The sequence below is a fragment of the Pteropus vampyrus genome, unplaced genomic scaffold (genome assembly GCF_000151845.1).
Source record: "Pteropus vampyrus isolate Shadow unplaced genomic scaffold, Pvam_2.0 Scaffold30, whole genome shotgun sequence".
NCBI lineage: Eukaryota > Metazoa > Chordata > Mammalia > Chiroptera > Pteropodidae > Pteropus > Pteropus vampyrus.
In genome coordinates, this window is record NW_011888811.1 from 12,215,438 (window position 1) to 12,237,034 (window position 21,597).

The 21,597-nt window shown below is 42.1% G+C and overlaps 1 protein-coding gene across 5 annotated transcripts in view; it reads right to left on the reverse strand.

Moving 5' to 3' along the window:
* Positions 1 to 21,597, reverse strand: part of GRIA1 (glutamate ionotropic receptor AMPA type subunit 1) — a 302,597-nt gene that overhangs the window by 40,929 nt on the left and 240,071 nt on the right. For all 5 annotated transcript variants that reach the window (XM_011356766.1, XM_011356768.1, XM_011356767.1 and 2 more), the window contains 2 exons: positions 7,195 to 7,393; positions 4,299 to 4,546 (listed from right to left, as the gene is read on the reverse strand). In XM_011356766.1, coding sequence (XP_011355068.1) covers positions 4,299 to 4,546; positions 7,195 to 7,393 — 447 coding nt within the window. The remainder of the gene's footprint in view (positions 1 to 4,298; positions 4,547 to 7,194; positions 7,394 to 21,597) is intronic.

Sequence of the window (21,597 nt, forward strand, 5' to 3'; positions counted from 1 at the left end):
CTTCTACAGGGCAGAGCAAAAGTTTGTAACAATGCCGATAGCATAGTAAAGCAGCTTCCTGTAGCACAGATACTTCTTTTTGAATTTTTAAAAATTTGTTGTCGATTACAGTTGACATTCAATATTACTTTATATTAGTTTTATGTAGTGTAGACACTTCTGAGGGGTTTGCATCTTTGTAAAAGGCTGAGCAGTCTTTAAAAATATTTCCTACAATTCTAAATAATTTGAAGACAAAATTGGTTTCTTCTGCCAGATCATCTTTAAGCATATAACAGCCTTTTCTCTGTGAGACCTGAGGAAATGTGTACTGCCCTCCACTCTCCTCACATTCCACTTCTATCATGCAGAATGGCTTCCTGGAATCAAATCAGTGGATCCAAGATTGCTAGAGTAGACGCATGTGTCTATGGCATTTGGTTTGTAATGACTCTTGGGGATTTAACCATGCCTTGGGGAAACGGCACTATTTGGGGCATGTGAGGCAGAATGATAGACACCTGGCTGGGGAGTGTGTGGGGTGAGGGTGGGAAGGTGTTACTCATATTTTCTGTAGCCATTTTGCAATGGTATGTTTCATGGAACCTCTAGACTATTGATGGCCAGGGTGATTCCTTTTAATGTAGAGATGAAAAGTAGAATCTCATTGAGGGAAGAGGGACTTTCCCAGGCCAGAAACCCATGGCCCTCTTAGGATGAGTGCTGTTCTTCTTTTTTTGAATGAGGAAGCCCCGTGGCTAGCATACAGGTTGCCACTGGAGAGAAAGGAGCACTGGGAGAAGCTGGGAGCTCGTGGGCATCCTTGGCGGTTTCTTGACTTGTACATCGACCATCCGTGATCTATATCTGGAATATGTTCCTTACATTTCTCTTTCCCTCTCTCTTGTTCTTTTTCAAAATCATTAAGTGGCTTGTCATATCTTATAGAGATATAAGCAAGAGAATTAAGTTTTTCTTTATGACAGAGTTGAATTATTTAAACATTTATTGCAGAGAGAATGTTTGGGTATGCAAAACCCATAAAAGCAGTGTTACTGCTCAAAGAATTGGTACTCAAAAAAGTGGTGTGTTGAAATGAGCATCTACTATAACTGTTGCTTTTAGAGTGGTGAGTGGATGGATGCTCAGGGCTCCAGAGTCTGCTTTTTTATTTTTGAGTTCATAGTTATTGTTTGACCCATGTGAATAGGTACCATGAACCTGGCATAAGTCCAGTCTCTTGCCTTTCATGGAGCTGTCAATCATAAAATCCAGCACAGCGTTAGGGTAAGTTATAGCCAGAGCTTCTGGAGTCAGACTGGCAGCTGTGTGAACCTGGTTAGATAACTTAATTCTGTGCCTCTGTTTCCTCATCTGTAAAAAGGGAATAATGATACTTCTTAGGGATGTTATGAAGATTATATGAGGTAATACACATACTACAGTATGTAGCATATAGTAGGCACTTACTGAATGGCAGCTTTCATTATAGTGGAAAGTCATTTGAGTGCCGCATGACCTGGGTTTTAGGTTCCTGTCACTCAAACATCTAATATTTTATGAGTTTGTCACCTCGTTCCAGGCACTTGTGCATGGGATGGGGTAGCAGAAGTACTCTGTTGATTGGACAAATCATGTCACTTCTCTGTGCTTTGCTTTCTTAACTTTCCAACCCAGTATTTAGATCAAATGATATCCTTGACTCACAAAGCCTTCAGTAATTGTAGGACTGCAGCATCATTGATGTCCCTGGGCTTGTAAGAATGCGTTCTCTACTTTCAGCCTTTCTAGGGTGATGGTCTCAGCTTTCTGGGATAAAAGTGTCTTTCTTGCCAAGTTCTATCCTCTGGATCCCCTTTGAACTTTGCCGAAACTTGTACAGAGTCTTTTAAGTTCTTCCAGGTAAAAATGCATGATTGATAAATACCAGGTCATTTGGTTTCCCTTCATTAGGTCTCATTCAATTATATCCACACTCTTACAGACATCTTTATTTCCTAATTTTCAGACAATTACTTAAAATGTTCAATGTATTTTCAGATAAGGACCAAAAGACATTACAAAATCCTTCCCTATCTCATTCTCCAGTTTCAGCTGTATCTTTTCTCCTATTACTTGTGTTCCAGGAGCACGTAACTTCTCTTAGTTCATCCACCGTACCATGATTTCATACCTTAGAGTCTCTTTGCACATGCTGTTCCCTGTGCCCCGAGAGCTCTTCTCTCCCCGACTCCCACCCCCACCCTGCCACTTCACCTAGCTAACTTTGATTAATCTATTGGATCTCAGCTTAGAAAAAAGCATCCTTGGAAACATCTTCTCAGGTATGTCCCAACCATTCTGCACTCCAGATTGGACCTTGTTATCTCGGTATGTTTGAGATGGTCTCTGTCTTTTTGAGATTGTCTCTGTCTTTATTGTTCCTCAATTTCAATTGAATCAGCTGATAAATAGATTTTCATCTATTTATCCTGCTTGGGACTCATCATTTTTGAATCTGGGTATTTATGTTTTCCACAAATTTTAGAAAATTTCTTTCAAATATTGCCTGGACTCCATCCTCTCTATCTGGAACTCATGGAAGATGCACATGGGATATTTCTTTTCTCCTTCATGTCTCTTAACCTCTTTGTTATATAGTTTCTATCTTTTTTTCTTTCTGTGTGATAGTCTAGGGAATTTTCTCCAATCCCCGACCCCGCCGTCCTCGCCAGTATACTAATTTTCTCTTCAACTTTGTATAATTGCTGTTTAACCCTCCCATTGAGATTTTTTATTAATGACTACATTTTGTTTACTTCATTAAGTTCTAATTGGTATTTTTCTAAATATGTCTGGTTTTTTATGATAATATCTTTTTCTTTTAAAACTGTTTTTGTTACTTTTATGTCATTAGCTGTACTTCTGATTCTTGCTCATATAGACTGTCACATAATTTATAACTTTGCCCTGCTTAGGAAATCCCCAGAATAATCAGTTTATGCCTTTCACTCTGGTTTTGAGTTCCTTTTTCCCTTTTGCCTAGGGATTTTTTTTTAAACTTGCATTTGTTATATCTTGATCCAGCATATGTAGGTAATTTATAGTGGGAGTTTTGTTCTGCTGTATTGCTGGAAGTAGATATCCTCCAGGTTCATTTTTACAGACTATCATAGGACCTATCATAATTGTCACAAACCAATTTTAATATTTGCTTAATGTCAGTCTTCCCTGCAAGAATTTGTTCCATGGGGACAGGAGTTATGTCTGTCTTGTTCAAAATTGTGACTATCTCCTACTCTGCTGCCTGGAACATTATAGGACCTGATATTATTAACATTACTGAATGACGTGGAGGCATAAGTGCCCCTGGATGTTGTGTGGAAATGAGTTAGGAAACCCTCTTCATCCTTTGCAGCCTTTTAAAACACTCCTCACCTTTCCTTGAATTTGCCCTTCCCTAAAATAGTTAATCTTTCTGTAGTTGACATACTGTCTCACAGGGGACTTCACACTGTACTGTTTCAGCTGCCCTCTGTATAGATGACCTCCTTTGAACTCACAGTCACCTTGGAGCAAGGAAGGGCTGGGATGATTATCCTGTCTTTACAGATGAGGAAACTGAAGGCAGGGCAGATGATATTTTCTTATCATCTATATGAGAGTCAGTAGTAAATCCCAAAATTAAATCTAGGTATTCCAACTTCACATCTACAGGGTTCAAATCTACCTTTGCTGTTTGGAATGAATTCCAGAGCTTCTTTATGTGAAAGTAAAGTCTACTTTTCCTCTTTACTGAATGACTTGTTTCTTGCTAAAGAAGTCAGTTTCTAGAAAAGAATATCGTTTGGTGATATTTTGATCTCTGCAGCCAGAGTTTTGGGACTCGAACTACTTGATTTTTCATTTGGACAATGTGTTTATGTTTCTTTTGAGACAAACATTACCAACCACCTTCTTTCAAAGAATCCAGGTTGCTGGAGAACTCAGTTCGAGGCCTAGTTGGATTTGGGGGGTGTCCGGTAAAGGATGGTATGTTACAGATCACACAACAGAAACAAGGTTCACTGATGTTTAACACATTTGGAGGGGTAGGGCAAGGTATGGAGAAGAACACATAGGCAGCGACAGTCATAGCAAGCTGAGACCCCCGGGTCAATTTCCAACCTCAGGGCTGAAGATCTTGGGTGGCTGGAGTCTTCCAGGCCCACCGGTGTCCAAGAAGAGCCCTCTTGACAGCTTGCATTGTGGTACTGGAGCCATGTGGCAGATACGGCAGCTTCTTTCCTGAGAGAGGGTGGGGAGAAGGAGTACCAAGGAAGCAAATCTTGGCTACTTACCTCAGGGCGGACCCCTTGGGCGTCGCAATGCCATAGCCTTTGGAATCCAAGTTACCTCCCACCTTCATGGTGTCACAGGGTTTCCGCTGCTCAATATACTCATTCATGGTGGACTCCAGAAGGTAAGCGTATTTGCCTTTGGATTTTCTCACTCGGATCATCCCTTCTTCCGTGGTTCGCACAAACACCGACGGCTCTGCTGACTTCATGTACGTCCACATCTTCTCAAACACGGCGATTTTAGACCTCTGGCAGGGGACAGGAACAAAACTGGAATTAAGTGCTGGCTGGGCTTGGTATCGAGGTCGGCACACACACTAACGAAGAGCTGAGTGTGGCTTGGTCACACATTCATGAGTGAGATTAGCTCAGGAAGAAACAAATTATGAGTGATTGCAAAATAAGAGGCTCTAATTAGTACCAGTAGGTTCCAAAGTACAAATATCTTGCAAATACAGAATGAACAGAATAGCTCAGAATCTTTTAATTACTGCTGATTAATTATATTCCTGTTAAATATGGGAAAGAGTTAGGAGACTGGAGCTCCATTTGGCTTTTAAAGACATTTAAAAAAATCTCTGTATTGTTCAGTAAGGCCGTATTTATATAGCCCAGAGGTAGAGAATTGAATATCAGTGGGATCTCATTTCGTTATTGGAGGCCAACACTGAAGAATTTGAGGATCATGGGTGCCAAGTTCTGGTCATCCCATATTATAAGACCTGCCCCCAGAATGTAAATTGTTGTCTGATAAAGCTTGGGAACTTGGGATCCAATATTGTCATCTGTTTACATTTTAAAAGCCTCTAAATCTGCCTAACTGCTTTCCTCATTTCCTCCTGAAATCACTTTGGGCCTTCCTTCCTTTGGGGCTTTGCCTCGGCTGTGTATTCCTCTTGATAGGCTAGTGCTCTCCAGCCACATCCTACTCATCGTTTTACAGACCAGAACAAATCCTATGTATTCTGAGACCACCTCAGTTCCAAGGACAGTAGTTCTCAAACTCTAGTAGGTACTGTAATTATGTACAGAGATTAGAAATACTCAGATTCCCCTGCTTTAAAACTAGAGATTCTGATTCAACAAGTCTGGGGTGGAGACTAGAATAAATCTCCTTCAGAAGTTCCCCAAGTGATGCTGATCTGTATAACTTGAGTGACCTTTACTTTGAGAAAGTCAAGACATGTTGTCTGGGCACTCACTGAATGGCCAGACTCTATTGCTAGGATAAAGAATCATTCCTACTTGTGCATAGGTCTCAAGTCTGTGGACACAGCTCAAGGGCGAGGCACATCTTCCCTTCTATGGGTCTTTCATGAAGTCTGACCTTGCACATAGTAGGCCCTTATCAGAGCCCACAATCTAGGACCACAAGTCAACCCTCTCTCCTAACATACTCTTTCTAAGGGCATCCTTTCCTTAATGGGTAGCTATATTTTAGGGATACCGGAGTTCTGGCTTTTGAAGGTGCTTTGTAAATGGACAAGTGTTAAACACACACGAGGGACTATTTTTTTTTTTTTTTAAAAGACAGTTACTGCTAGAGTCATGCAACCTATGTAATATAGTGGTTAATATATAAATAACAGATTTATTTAGTATAAAACTATCATTATACATGTAATAGGTCATTTTTCTTTGCACACAAATATCAGGTTTATTTCCTTGATATCAGCATCAAGTGTTGGCCAAATACTGATATGCAATTAAGTTGCTGTTTGAGCTAACTTATCTATAGAGATATTTGGACCCAGGAAAATTCTAGATTTTTAGGAAAAATTAATGGAAAGAGTTACTGAGAATTTCAGGAAGGCATTTGGTGGAGGGAGCGTTAAGTTTTAACGGTCTATGATTAGATAAACTAGATGATTTATTTTACAGTCTATAAAGGACTTGGGAGTGAGGGGCCCTGGGCACTAGTCTTAGTTGTACTGCTGACTTTCTCCATCTGTTCTGTAGGAGTTTGGGCAGGTAATCTTAAGTCCCTTGATAGCTGGAGCTATCTGATCCTTTATATGAAGATACATCACTCAAGCAACCATGTCAACGTGAGAAAGAACCGAAAAGAAAGAAAAGGGACAGGGTGTTTTAAAGTTAGAGGAAGAAATACTCAGAAGCAATCATAGCGTCTACAATGTCTAGAATATTCTCTCACTGGAAGCTGGCAAATGTATAAATTCGGCTGTGACCAGATTTTCAGATGATCTTCTAGGCACAAAACCAACAAAATACGCAGCAGGGCAATTGCAAGACACAATTTGACCTGACAGGATGGCCACAGCAGGGAACTGGGCTGCTGACAGGCAGAGCTGAAGAGCCCTCTGGGCAATGGTATGCAGAAAATTAATATGTTCTCTCAGCCTCACCCCAGCGCCCCAAACGCCAAGGCTGTGTTCACAGCCATTCGGAGCAGGCTATCAGGAAAATCTCATCTGCAGGAATGCGCAGGCCGCGTGAGTGGCAGGGAAGATTGGAAGCGTACTTGGGGTATTTGTTCTTGGATCTCGCCTATCATCTGCAGCTCCCACAGCCCTTCACACATCTTAATTAAACTGTTGACGGAGGATTAAGTGACTCTGGGTTAAGGATGCCAAGAAGCCCTGGGCTGCCGTGGGGACTAGGTGCCAGATTTCTCAGACACCGCAGTAGAATTCTTGTCTTACTGTTCTCTCCTTCTGCCCTTATTGGGTGGTAAGTGATCTTGTCTCCCCACCCACTGAAGCCTTGAATTTCTCAGGGATCTGTAGAAAGCTGAGAAATACTGTTTCCCTGATTTCACTCAGTTCAGCAGTTGCCCTGGCTGCCTATAATCTCTTGCTGTGTAATGAAAAGGATATTATAATGACAGTAGTGGTTCCCTTTTGTGAACGTGCCTTGGGACAAGGGATGTCCCTACCCTGAAGAACTCCTTCGTGGATCCTGCTTCCAGCGTCCCGTACGCGATTTCTGTCTGCTTTGCTAGGTCCTCGGCACTCTCAATGGGTGACACCATCCTCTCCACGGTCAAGAAGGCGGCCAGGTTGGCTGTGTATGAGGAGATGATGATCAAAGTGAAGAACCACCAGACGCCACCAACGATGCGGCCAGACAGGGACCTGAAGGCCAATGGGAAGAGGTGTCAGAAGCACAGACATCAATTACAGAAGGCTTTAGGGAGGGGCTGAGAGCCAGCCTGAGCCCTGTCAGCAGAGCTGTCAAGCCCTGTTGCACCCTTCTCCTCTGTCAGCAAGATGTGAGAACTCAAACGTCAGAGAGATTCTCCTTTGTATTTTGTTCCTTATCATGGATAAGAACCTGTGGGGTTGCTGTCCTTCACGGGCGATAAAATCCTACAGGCATATATTCACACTCACTCTCACACAGACATATACATAAAGACATATGCCAGCAAAGACACAGGTATGTCAGCACTTGCTCCCCCAAATCACAAACACATATAAACATTCTGTTAAATGCAGTTGGGTATACACTAAATGTTTATGCGTACATGTATGAATACAAATGCATTTACACACACGATGCATATGTTTAATCACGCCCAGCAATGTTTTCAGACTGCGTTTTCATTTTGGCCAAGGCTGCCAAAATGATGGACTAGAAAGGAAGGGAGAATGTACTGGAAATAAATGAGAACAACAGTGCTCCAGCCACTTTGTAGAATGTCACCATTGAGTGAAGAGAAAGAGATTTAGCTGAAATAATAAAAGACAAAAGATATTTTGTCGTGGATCAAACAGCAAATATGACAATCCTACATAAGGTGAGAAACTCATCCTTAATCTTCTTAGAGTCCTATTCTCTATGCCCAAAACAATGAAGAGAAACACGACCAGTCAAGAGTTCCACTGCGATCTTGTAGATTTGGCTAAGGGATTTTCAAGTCAGCGGCTTCTGGAAGATATTACACATGATTTAGATGTTATATGGAATGGTTTTATGTGGTGGACAGATATGGCATCAAATTATATTGAATCATATAATGATAAAGTTATTTGCATTCCATTTCTCTTTCCATTCTGCTCCATTTATTAAAGAAGTGCCATCTTGGAGCTACTGTACTTTTAAGCCCCTTCTAACAGCTTCGTGAGGCTCAGAGCTTTCAATAGGTGACAGTCTTTAACTAGAACCTATACTTAACAACCAGAGAAATCACCAGTAACAGCCCATGAGTTTTATACATAAAGAAACTCAAGAGCCCCAGAGTACAGTGACCCAGGAGCAATACCCGGGCCTGCGGATTTGCTTGCTTGTTCCACACTGTTTTCAAAAATGCTGTTTGACCTTCTCTGTATTATTCCCACGTTCCTGTGTGCTGAACTTTGTTTCAGTTTCTTGGAGACTTCCTTTTCCCAGATAGTGCTCACTCCAAGACGTCTAACGAATACTCGTTATAATAGCTTGCTGTATGGAAAGTAACTGTTCCTAGAGGGAAATGAGAGGAGATTTGTTCAAAGGAAAGAGACCAGGAGAGTTGGAGCAACGCTATTTCATATGAAGAATTGCTCAGGAAGAGGGGGCATTTTACCGGAAGAAAACACTCAAAGAGATATGTTTTCACTAGTGTGAGGCTTGTACCCTGTGACCCGATTTAGGAACATTCGTCAGCAGTTCCAGGAAACAAACATTAACTAAATATGAGGAAGATATTTTTGATGGGCAGGGTAATGCAACAGTGGCTGTCCTGGGGGTAGGCACGAATTCCCTCATTTCTGAAGATGTTCAAGCCGAAGACCACGTACAGAGACGTTGTACTCAGTGCCTGCTCTTGGTCCAAGGCACAAGTGCTGAAAACACAAATCTAAGCAAGACAGAGGAGGAGTCAGGTATTACCTGGGGCCAGAGACCATCTGCTTCCTCTCACTCTTGCCCGCTCTGAGACTCTATAATTTGAAAACATAGGTAGAAGAGAATGCATGGCTCCCACTGGGTAGTCAAGAACAATGAGATATATAGAGCAAAATTATCACTCTGACACCCCAAGACCAGTACATAGTTGGACAAAAAAATCACACCAGTGTTTGACTCTCCATTCCAATGCTCTTTTCACCTTAAGATGTGGCAAATACAAGTGTCCAGGCCTGCGTGAAGCTGCTGCTGTTTTCCCAATTCTGGATGACCAGAATGATGTCTAAATTAAACTTCCTGCTTCCGTTCGGCCTCCTCTGCCCCCACCCCTCTGCCTAGTCAGTCCTCCACAAGGCTGCCCGAGTGATTCTTTAAAAAAACATTAATTGTATCATATGGCTCCTCTGCTTAAAACCCATCAAAGCCCTCTTCTGACACATGGAATAAAATTCAAACTCTTTGGTGACTCGTAAGGCCCTGTGTGGTCTGGCCCTGGCTTGCTCTGCAATGTCACCCATAATAAGCTTTTTGTACTCTGGTTACGTAGGGCTTGGTTTGGTCCTTCTTATTCAGACGGCTCTCACTCCTACCACATGCTGCTCTTTCCCCTGATCAACGCATCAGCCCTATTCATCTGTCCTGCCTCATCCTAGCCATCAGTTTTTCAACATTCAAATGTTAAGACTCTCAGAGCCCCACGAAGCTCACATTGCAGTTGAAATCCGACAGCTGTTTGTGTGCTTGTTTGACTGTCTGTTGTTCCCGTAGACCATATGCTCCATGAAAGTAAAGGAACATTTACAGTTCTTTTGTGCAGTGTTGTATATCCAGCATGGAGCACACAGTAGGCCTCAATAATGAGTGAATGCATGAATGCTGTCACTCTCATAAGCTGATGGCTCTGTGCACACTGAATTCTAGAGACCAGGCATAGTTTTCTAGCCAGGAGCATCCAAACCTGCTTACAACCCAGGGTGTGTGGAGTCATGGCCTCAGACCAAGTGTTCAGGATGGCTACTTCGTCTTCCAACATTACCCAGCTGAGGTCTCCCAAGTTGGAGATCATCTAGTGAAGGTTAAAGGCCTCCCAGGAAAGTTCTAGGCCTACGGCTCCTTCTTCCCTGTTCTCCTCTAACTAATATGCATCTGCTGGGTGTTGACAACACTTACCCTGTATGTTATTCCCCACATCCCTACCTACTTAATGAAGAGACCAAAGACAGAGTCTGTTGCTTAACAGCCAGCAAATGTCATCGTGGAGTAACTGGAGGGTTGGACAAAAAGGCTTTTCAGAATGCGACATGATTCCAATGCTTCATTTGCATCTGATCCATAAGATGGGAACTTGAATGTGAGGCTATCCCCTTCCTTTAGTTTACACCTGGTACAGGCAAAGCTGGGCCTCTATCCAAGAACTCTGCATTTTCCCAGCCCCACACCAGTGGCAGGAAGCAGGAATATTAGAGGCCAAGGCTGGGGATGAGAGCCTTAGCTTTTTCATTACCCATCCCCATAACCTTGGCAAGTCGCCTGCTCAGCTGGGCTTAGTCTTCTTCTGTGTAATGGGTGAGACTAACCTTACTTCCTGGTGAGAAATCAGAACTTTCAGAACTAGAAAGACTCTTAGTCCATTCTTTTCCTTTAATGGATACAAGCTATTGGAATTTAAATGGTAGAGGGGAAAGCACTTTGAAAAGTGCTGTTGAAATACAAGGCATTATTTTTATGATGACGATTATTCTCCCAGGGAGCCACAGAGTGAAGCGGCACTTTTCTTAGTGGGGAAATTTTCTTAGTGGGGAAAGGACAGTTGTCACCTGAATGCCTTGGAGATCTGCCTAGCAGCCTAGAATTTTATTAGTCTCGTAACTTGGCACAGCTATTCCTAAAGCTCCCTAGGTAATTGAGGAATCTTTTGTTTTCCTCTAGAATTGGCCAGAACTTAGATGGCTCATTGGACCCATTACTTGAATTTCATGTATAGCCCTGTGGACAGGAAAGAGATGACTATCTGTAGTTAAGGGATGTGAAGTGACTTCCTCAGGGTCACACACTGAGGCAGTGGCAGAGCTGGGACTAGAAACCAGGACTTCGCAGTTCTGTCCAGCACTCTATCCACTACAGAACATTCCCTCCCTCACCAAATTCTTATTCATTTGTAGATGGACGTGAACTTCCTCAACCTGTGATATCTCTGTGATGTCAGGTCACGGCCAACACTCACTCCTTGTAAAGCTCAGTGGAGCCTTTGGGATCTGTAGAAAGCAGTCTCACTATCAGTCTCCACAGAATTGGAAAACTATCGTTGTATTTGTTTTCTACCAAGTGCATAACAAATCACCACAAACTTTGTGGCTTCTAACAATATTCATTTATGATCTCACAGTTCTGTAGGTCAAGAGTCTGGGTTAGGGTGTCTAGATTCTCTACTCAGGGTCTCCCAGGCTGAAATCAAGGTGTTGGCTGGTGCTGTTCTCTGGAGCTTGGCGTCCTCTCTCAAGCTCATTGGTTGTTTGCAGAATTCATCTCCTGTGGTTGTGGGACTGAGGTCATCATTTCCTTGCTGGCTGTCAGCCAGGGCTGCTCTCAGCTCCTAGGGGCTACCTGTATTCCCTTCCATCTTCAAACCAGCAATAGTCTGGCAAATCCCTCTTGTTCTCTGAACCTCTCTGACTTCCAGTAGCTGCAAAAAACACTCTGCTTTTAAAGGGCTCATCTCCTTGAGTCAGGCCCACCTCTGTTAGTCTTAACCTCTGTCAATCTTAAACTGACTCGAGACCTGAATTACATCTGTAAAATCTCTTCACAGCAGTACCTAGGTTAGCATTTGAATAACCAAGAGACAGAATTGTTAGAATCCTGTGTACCATACTATTTATTCACTCATTTTACAAGCATTTCTTATATGGCAGGCACTGCTGGGCATTTGGGAGATAAAAGTGAATACACCCCAGTCTTCCATGGAGAAGATGGGAAGTACAGCCTGGTGACCAAAACGTAGGCTTTGGGGTCAGACATACTGATTTGTTGTAAAGTGCTTAACGTAGTGTTTGGCACATAGTGAGCACTCAGTAAAGCCATCATCACCATCTTATATAAATAGCATTAGTGGTAATTATAGTACTATCTCAATTATGTGACAAGAAAGCAGCACTAAGGGAAAACAGAGGTCAGGGAAAGTTACCAGAGGAGGAGAAGCTTGCGCTAGGTTTTGAAACGTGAGTAAGAGATTGCCAAGCAGAATAAGTGCAGGGTTGTGAGAAGGCACCGTAGAGAGAGGTAAAGGAGGAGGTGGAAGGGCTATTGTCTTCTCTCTGCACTTCCCAGCATCTGCCAACAGAGCCCTGAGCAAGACCCTTCTGTTTTCTCATCACACCCCAACCATTCTATTCCACTTGCAGCCGTGCCGCTGTAATAATTTGTTTGAGATGTTCCTATAATGATTACTTACGGTACTTATTAACAAGGATGATGATGGGATGAACTAAAGCAGAGCCCACAGAAATTGGAGGGGAAGGCCAACTGAAGAGATGACAAGATCAAAATGATAGGATTTGGTGATTCACAGGAGCAGGAGCTGTGGGAGAGGAAAATGCTCCAAGGACAGTTCATGCCTACTGGAGACATAGATTCTGATGTGGTCTTGGGGTTAGGTGCTGGCCGCAAGCTGTCACTTCTTGCAAATGATATTTTTTCCTTTCATTAACAAGACCTTAAATGTATCATTAGAAGCATACTGGGTGCTAATGAAAGATAGTAAGGATCTGATGGGATCGTTCTCTGGGTTCTGACGATTAGGCATTTCCTGTTCTAGTTATTGATTAGGATTCACTCTAGGCCTTTAAATGTGTATTTCTAATCTTGTAGGTTGGATTCGTCACTCCAGGCCAGTGGTTGCAAACTTTTTCTGCAAAAAGCCAGGTAATAAATATTTCAGGCTTTGCAGGCCTTACAGTCTCTGTTGTACTGCTCATCTCTGCTGTTGTAGTGTGAAACCAGCCATAGACAACATGCAAACATATGCACATGGCTATGTCCCAATAAAACTTTAATTACAAAAATGGCAGGCTAGATTTGGCCTATGGGCCATAGTTTCCTGACTACTGCCTCAATCCTATTGTGAATCGTAGAGACCTTTGTTTTAAGTTAACACTTAACAGTAGTCAAGAAAAATTTTTAATCACCTATCTAGTTATTAGTAGCTCTACACAAACACCAGGATAAAATAATGTAATGATTGATTTGACAATTACTTTTGTACTATCCTTAAGTAGAGAGTAGGAGGCACTGGTCAAGAGAATGGGCTTATGGGTCAGACAAACCAGATAGGCAAGTCAGCAAATCTCTTTGTGCTTGTTTCTTTACAAAATGAAGCACTAGTACTCATTTTAAAGGTATTCTTAAAAATTAAAAAGAAAATCCAAATAAAGCATGTAGCACAGTGCCTGGTACGGAGTGAGCGTTTCAGGAGGGAGGTATGCCGACAGTGTGAGGATCTAGGATCTGGATGGAGGTGGGAGGGCAGAGACTATTGCCAGGGGCCTTCAGGAAAGCAGATACTTAGAGCTTGTGTAGGGAGCTCATAAAGAATTTATTTTTAAAAGTTATTAAACAGCAATCAACTTTCGATCCCATTGACCTCTTCTCCAGGACATCCCTGACAAAGAAGTGGATGTGGACATTCTTCTTTATTTCAAAAGCATGTCCTGTCATCCCCAAGAGGAAGGGGAAAGAAGGATGCCTCCTGTGTGCTTCCATTCAGCTGTGCTCAAGAGGTCACTGAGCTCGTTATTCCCTTTGTCATCCGCTTCAAATGGTTATTTCTAAAAAGTAATGGAAACGGGCATGAGGGCAGAAGCGCAGATGGCCCGCTTCTAAATTACTGGGAGAAAAAAAGTCCATCTTGGCTAATTACTGAGCTGAGCTCTGTTCAGAGAGAGGCTCACTTGGTATCAGGCATCGAGGTTCCTAGATGAGGGTAAATAGCTCTGGCCAAATACAACAATTCCACTGATGAAGCCACTTCATCCAAGACACTGTGTCTGGGTGGCAAATCATCTCATTTGTCACCAGCTGCAAATCACTCAGCACTTCCCTGGCAGAGCTGGAGTGATTCATTTTAATTGCCCCAGCTGCTGGTCACTGCGTTCCAGCACTGCAGCAGGGGGAGGGCCCCGGAGTCTTGTGGCAAGTCCCCAGGGTGGGGAACTGGGGGCTGGACAACAGCCTCTAAGAAAAGCCCAGCACTTTGTAAGCTAGCATACTCCTTTAGCATTTGCAGAGCTGTGTTTCAAAGAGGCACGGTCTTCCATTCCTATTTGTTTTTCCCATTTAGGTAGGATGTGAGAGTGTAGTGTGGGCATAGTTTGCAAAAGAATGGATGTAGATCAATTCATTCATATTTTAAAATTAGTCCTTCTTTGTTTCACTCTCTAAACCTTGGTTTCCCCTCCTGAAAATGGAGATAATGAATTCCGGCTCCTGAATTGTGGGAATTCAATGAGTAAGTCATGTCTTGCACTTAGCACAGACACAGGAGGCCTCACGATGTCACCTGTGATGATGATGATGATGATGACGACGACAATGATGATAATGATGATGGTGATTTATTTTGGAAACGTTCCTCTTACCTTCTAGGTCCCCACACTCTCCTTGGTCTCTTCCTGCCCCTCTGATTGGTCCTTCTTAGTCTCCTTTGCTCGTTCTTCCTTTCTGCTTGATCTCAAGCTCTTCTGCCCAGAGCTCAGGCCTCAGCCCTTTTCCCATCCCCGTCTAAGGCCCTAGATGATCTCCAGTCGTACGACCTTTATATGGAGTTGTTGATAACTCCCAAATGTAAACCTCCAGTCCCTCTCCTGAACTATAAACATGTGTATTTGCCTACTTGACACCTCAAACATGAGATATCCAAAAGAAAATTCTTCATGAGCTCCCACCAAAAAGCCTCAAATAAATACAACTTAATTTACTTATTCTCCTCTATCGTCCTCTTATCAGAAAATAGCACCACTGTTCACCTTGCTGTTCAAACCAAACTCCAGGGAGATGTTTGTCTCTTTCCCTCACCCTCACATCCAGTTCATCAAATCCAGTCATTCCCATAGTCCTGAATAACATTCACGATACTAGATATTAGTATTACATTTCCTCGATTCTTCCGCTGTCCTCATATAACCAATGTCTGCACAAGAGCCAGATGGCTCTATTAAAACTATAAATAAAATCATGTCATTCCCCACACCACTTAAAATCTGTCACAATTAGAAAATAAATCCAAATGCCCTATCAAGGTCACCCTGATCTGACCTACCTCTGATCTCATCTGGTACTGCCTTTCCTGCTCATGGGTGTTCTCTCACGTACCACTCTAAGTATTGTCTCTGCCACTTATATCTCTCTCATCTTACCTTGTTTCCTTTTCTTTGTAGCACTTATCGAAGTCTAAAGTCATATTATTATACAATAATATGTTAATTGATCAATTGGTTCATTCATTTATTATTCATCTCCCGCCACTAAAATGTAAGTTCAGTGAGGGCAGGTGTTTTATCTGTGTCATTCACTACTATAATATCCCTGGTACCTAGCATAGTGCCTGGCACACAGTAGGTGCTCAATGAACATATACTGAATAAATGAATGATTACACAGTGTTATTGAGGACTGACTCTCTCTCTCTCCATATGTATATGTATACACACACACACACACACACACACATATATACACACACACACACACACACACACATATATATGTATATATATACATATATATATACCCAAGCCTGATAGGAAATACCTAAGAGGTTTCCTCCTCAAGAAAATCAATTGAATGGAATCAATGCGACCTACACAGAAGCGACTCTGATATTTGCACTGGGGTGAACAGCATGGGAAGTGCTAAAGAAGTACAGAGGTGGGAAAAGCCACTCCAACAGGGAGAAATCTGAAAAGGCAGTATGGGAGAGGGGCCATTTAACTAGAATATGCAGGGCAGGCAGGCTTTGAGCATTCTGAAATAGAAAGAAAGAAAGGCATTTCCTGGAGCGGGAACGGTCTATGCAATGGTGTGGAGGTGGGACAAGAGTGTGAACCAGCAAGCATTTCACTTTGCCTAAAATGTATTAACCACCTAGCAGCCACTGTCTCCGAGTACCACCTCTGAGCTGGATACCGCGGAAGATATTTGACATCTATTTTTCTAATCACCGTCACTCTCTTCAGGCCAAGTAGGCATATCCTCTTTTGATAAGGGAGGAAATCGAGGTTCAGAAAGGTGAAAAAATTAAGGTCACGAATGAAGTGACTGATCTCGAATGTGAAACCGGATCCCTCGAATTTCAGTGGTGCGATTTCACTGTGCCGAAAGTGGGTCTGGTTCAGACCAGGGCCACCGCCCTCGTCTCTCGAGCTTTACCTTCTCAGGTCCCAAGCACCACTCACCCACAGCTTCTAGACACAAAGAAATACTTGGCACCATATTGGTGTTAAAAACGGGACTTCCTCCACATATATTTTTGGGTTTAAGTTCTTAGAAGAAGCCACTCTCTTTTTAGAGCTAGCTGCCTACTGGCCAGCCCATAATACCGAAACATATGGTTTCTCTGTATTCAGAGCCCTCCCCAGAGCTCCTTTGATTTGCTGTTTCGCCAGCTGGTTTCAGAAGGGAGATGGGCTCCAAGGGCCTGAGTCCCTGCTTCTGTAGGCCAGGTGAGACCTTGGGTTGTCATCTGTGATCCAGCATACCTGGCATTTGAAGTTCTTAGAGTTGGCAGCATATTTAAATGTGGGATGTTGTGAGCTTTTACAAAAGAGACTCTGACCCATCAGCAAATGGGAGATAAAATAACCATGTGTGCTATAATTAATGTTTGGTCACTTCAGCACAAAAAGTATATTAAAAGAAGCTTTTTTACTTAAAATAACCAATTGAAGATCCTCCACTTGCCAGGTAGTTTTTCTCTCTACCTAGTTCCCTGCATGCTCAGCTCTCCCTCTCACAAACACCCAACCAAGCTAGCAGGGCAGCCCCAGAGGCAGAGAACAGTCTGTCTTCTCACCCGACACCTCCCCCACCCTCACAATCATTCTATTAAAGGGACGCTCAGCTCTTTCAGAGACAGTGAAGAGAATTATTAAGTAGGAATTCAGAAGCTGTATAGACCTAATCCTGCTCCTGCCATTTATTAACTTTGTGACTTAGGGCAAGTTATTTCACATCTCTGAGCCTCAGTTTCATCTATGAAATGGAGATAATAAAGGAAAAATCTAAAATTAAAGTGAGGATGAACTGTGCTGTGCTTAGCAGAGTACCTAGGCTAGAGGAAATACTTGGTAGAAGCAGGTACTACTATTCAGAATTGAAAGATGACATGGAGAGAAATTTTCATCATGCTATGTGAAAAAAGCAGGTTATAAAACAGACTATACTATGTGACTCCATTTGAAAACTTAAGTTTGGAGTATGTAAGTCTGGAAGTATATAAACTAAGGTATTATAGAAGTCACCTAGGTGGCTAGACTGTGGGCTTTCTTTTGCATTTTCTTCTTCTTTCTCCTCCTCCTCCTCCTCTTCCTCCTCCTCCTCCTCCTCCTCCTTTTGATTTTCTAAGTGAATACTTGTAATATTTATAATACATTGCAAACCAAGAAGATAGTGGTTAAAATCATGGACTATGAGATCACCTAACCTGGGTTCAAATCCTAGTTTCTTCTCTTACTGGCTGTGTGACCTTGGGAAAGTGGCTTAGTCTTCCTGAGTTTTAGCTCACTCATCTGCAGAATGGAGATAATAGCAATACCTCCTCATGTCAACTGGTTAATATTGTTGTTGCTCTTTCATCACTGACTTGGTGGGTGGCAAAGAGTCAGGAAGAAGCAAGGAAAGGCCTGATGGGGAAATGAGGGAAAGTCTCTGTGAGGGGGATGGTAATTAAGCTTCAAGCTGAAGGCTGAGAATGATCTAGATGTGTAAGAATCTGGAGGAACAATATTCCTGACAGAGGAAACAGGAAAAACAAAGGTTCTGAACCCTCCAAACATTTTGTTAAGTGAAAGAAGCCAAGCACAAAAGGTCACATATTGTATGATTCTATTTGTATGAAAAATCCAGAAACAGAATGTAAATTGGTAGGTGCCATGGGCTTGGGGGAGAAAGAATGAGAGAGAAAATTATGTTTTGCTTTGAAGTAACAAATGTTTCAGAACTAAACAGAGGTGGTGATTGTACAACATTGTGAATGTACTAAATGCCACTGAATTGTTCACTTTAAAATTATTAATTTTATGTTATATGAATTTCACCTCAATAAATTATTATTTTTTAAAGATTAAAAGAAAAAAACCAAGGGTTCTGAGGTAGGAAGAGGCTTTATGTGTTCAAAGTCATTGGCAGCATAGGATGAGTCTGGAAAGTGAGGGCAGGGACTAGATCAAGCAGAGTGTCTGAACTAGAGTATGGACTTCAATGATAAAAGTCCAGCTCCAAATGCCACCTCCTCTGAGAAGCCTGCCTGGCTGCTGCTTCCTACCTCACTTCTCATTTCTCTGACTCTTCTACTTTTCCAATAAGCCCTACTCTGTATTCTGCTCTTTTTTACTGTTACCACTACATTAAGTTATGATATCATTATGGAATTCTAGATTTCTTTATAATTCTCTAGAACCTAATGCAGTCTCAATAGTTGTGAATAAATATGAAACTCCATAAGTAGGCAATTTGTAATTTTTTTTTCTGAGCTATCTATAGAGGAAAATAGTTCTTAAGCTAATTAATAGCAAAAACATAATTGCATGAGGAATCGTTTATTCTATGAATTAATAAAGTGTTTTCGAAAACTTGTACAAGCGCCATTTTAAAAAAACTGGTATCTCAGATATATCTAGCTCTTAAACAGTCATAAAATCATGTTCCCTCAGAATCTTTGCTCTGCAAAGTGGTTGTCATAGAGCAAATTATTACATAAAGTTAAAATAATAAGACTGATTTAAAAATATTATAGAAGATTGATGTTCTCACAAATTTAGGCAGAACTGTGTGGTAACATATGTGTGCTGCTTTAAACTAGCAAGTATGTGGCAACTTATTAACACAAAAACAGAAAACTGAAGTATGGCTGGAAATCACTACATAATGTCCTTTAAACCAACTCTCGTGTCTGCTATTCGAGGATGTCTGCAATAAATCCCTAACCCCTTGTTCTGTCCTAGCCTGATCCTCCACTTCTCCTTTATGTTCTCTGGATTAAGTCAGTGTTTATGAGTAAAGGCATTGGTGTCAGGCTGCTTAGGATCAAAAGCCATTCTGCTGAAGACTAGGGGACGCATTGTCTAACCACACTAAGCCTCAGTTCCCTCACCTACAAACTGGGATGTGGTAGGCAGAAAATTGTCCCCCTCCCAAATACATCCATGTCTTAATCCCTAGCATTCACAAATACATCGCATTACATGACAAAAGAGAATTTTCAGATAGAAATAATATTAGGGACCTTGAAACAGAGTGATTATCCAGGTGCGCTCACAATAATCACATTGGCCCTTAAAAGTGGAAGGGAGATGGTCAAAGAGAGGAGGCAGAAAAAGAGCCAGGAGAGATTCAGAGTGTGAGAGGGACTTGGTCCTTCACTTCTGGCTTTGAAGGTAGAGAAAGAAGACCATGAGCCAAGGAATGAGAAAGCTGGGAAGCACCCTTAGCTGAAAGCCAGCAAGGAAACAAGGACCTAAGGGCTATAAACACAGGAATTTAAACTTCTCAATAACCTAAATGAGCAAGAAAATGGATTCTGCCCTAGAGACCCGAGAAGGGAAGAGAGACCAGTGAGACTCGTACTAAACTTTTGACCTACAAGACTATGAGATAATAAATTTGTGTTGCTTTAAATGGCTAAGTTTTGTCATGGCAGCAGCAGAAAACTAATACAGAGAACTTTGTGAAGCATAAATACATGAAAATCATACAGGACAGAGACTGGCATAGAGTAAGTGCCTAATCCACTGTAATTTTTCCTCCCTTCTCTCTCTTAGCCTCATGGGATACCTGTTTTTAGAGGTGCCCATCTCCACCCTGCACAACTAGATCACAAGCAACTGGAGAGCAGGGATAGGATCTTCCACTTGGATTCCTTCATAACTCCAAAGAATGCGTTAGGCCCTCATCAGATGTTCCTCAGAATGACACAAAATTGAAAATGAAATTCACTTTAGATGCCAAACATTTGTTCTCTGCTTATACCTCCCTGTGTGTTTCCTAAACAAATGTATTAATAAGGATGTGCATGTGATTTACTAGCTTATTTTAGAGGACATTAGCTATTAGCATATATCTGAAAAAGAGATTAATAAGATCATCAACAATATACCTCAGAAATCCCTGAAAATTGCCAATGTAATTTCTTAGTCTCTCTTTTTTTTTTCTTCCTAGAGATTAGACTTCTTCCAGCGATTTATACTAAATTGACAGTTCTAATTAGCAGTCATGAAAACTCAAGTTTTTAAAGCTACGCAGATTAGAATATAATTTTCCAGAGATGTGATGAAACTTCCTTCCATAGGAATGTCATGTACCTCAATGGTTTGGTTTAGGTCAGAAAGGGAAGGAAGGATGGAGTTACGAGAAGGTTAAGAAAGGAGGACAGGTGTCTTAGGCACCTGTCTGGCCTTCAGGGGCTGAGCAGACCACCTGTCATTTACTGCATGTGTGCTCTTGACCCAGTGGGCATGTCAAGGAAGGGCCTGCGTTATTGTACATCTCACAGCTCTGGGCCCTGAACCTTGGCTCAGACTGGGAGCCCAGTTTGTCCAAACACTGGGGAGATTTAAGGAGTCAACGCTGAGTTGGCTTCGATGCTGTCACTGTCACGATTGCTGTTTATTCCACAGATATTTATCAGGTACCTTCTGTGTGCCATGCCTGTGTTGATGATGCTTCTTAGGCTTACCAGAGGAAGGGCCTTCTAAGCTGAGGCCTGAGCAATGAGTTCACCAGGGAAAGGAGCTTTGCAGAGAATGTTGTTATGAGCAGAAAAAATAACAAGAATCAAAGATGTGGGAGTGAAAGAGATAAGTGGTTTCCCCAGTGGAGGAATGGCAGAGGGACAGAGTAGGCGCCTTGTAGGGGGTAGGGGGGTGGATTGCAGATTGGTGAGGAATGAGGTTTTGAGGAGGAGGGTTCTGGGGTCTTGGAAGGAGTCTGGGGCAGAAAGGCAATGAGGAATGGAAAGCAGAGCTGACCTGAGCCAAAACACATATTTTGTGAAATCAGTACTTTGTAGAATGGAGGATGGATTGGGTGATGCGACAAGAGATGAAAAAGCAGTATTGCAGGGGCCCAGGTCAGAGGTGGTGGGCACCTGGACCACATGACAGCAGCAAGGGTGGACAAAAATCAAACAGATGTAAGAAGATTTAGGATCCAGAATCTCTATTTGAAGATTGATTGTGTCTATAGG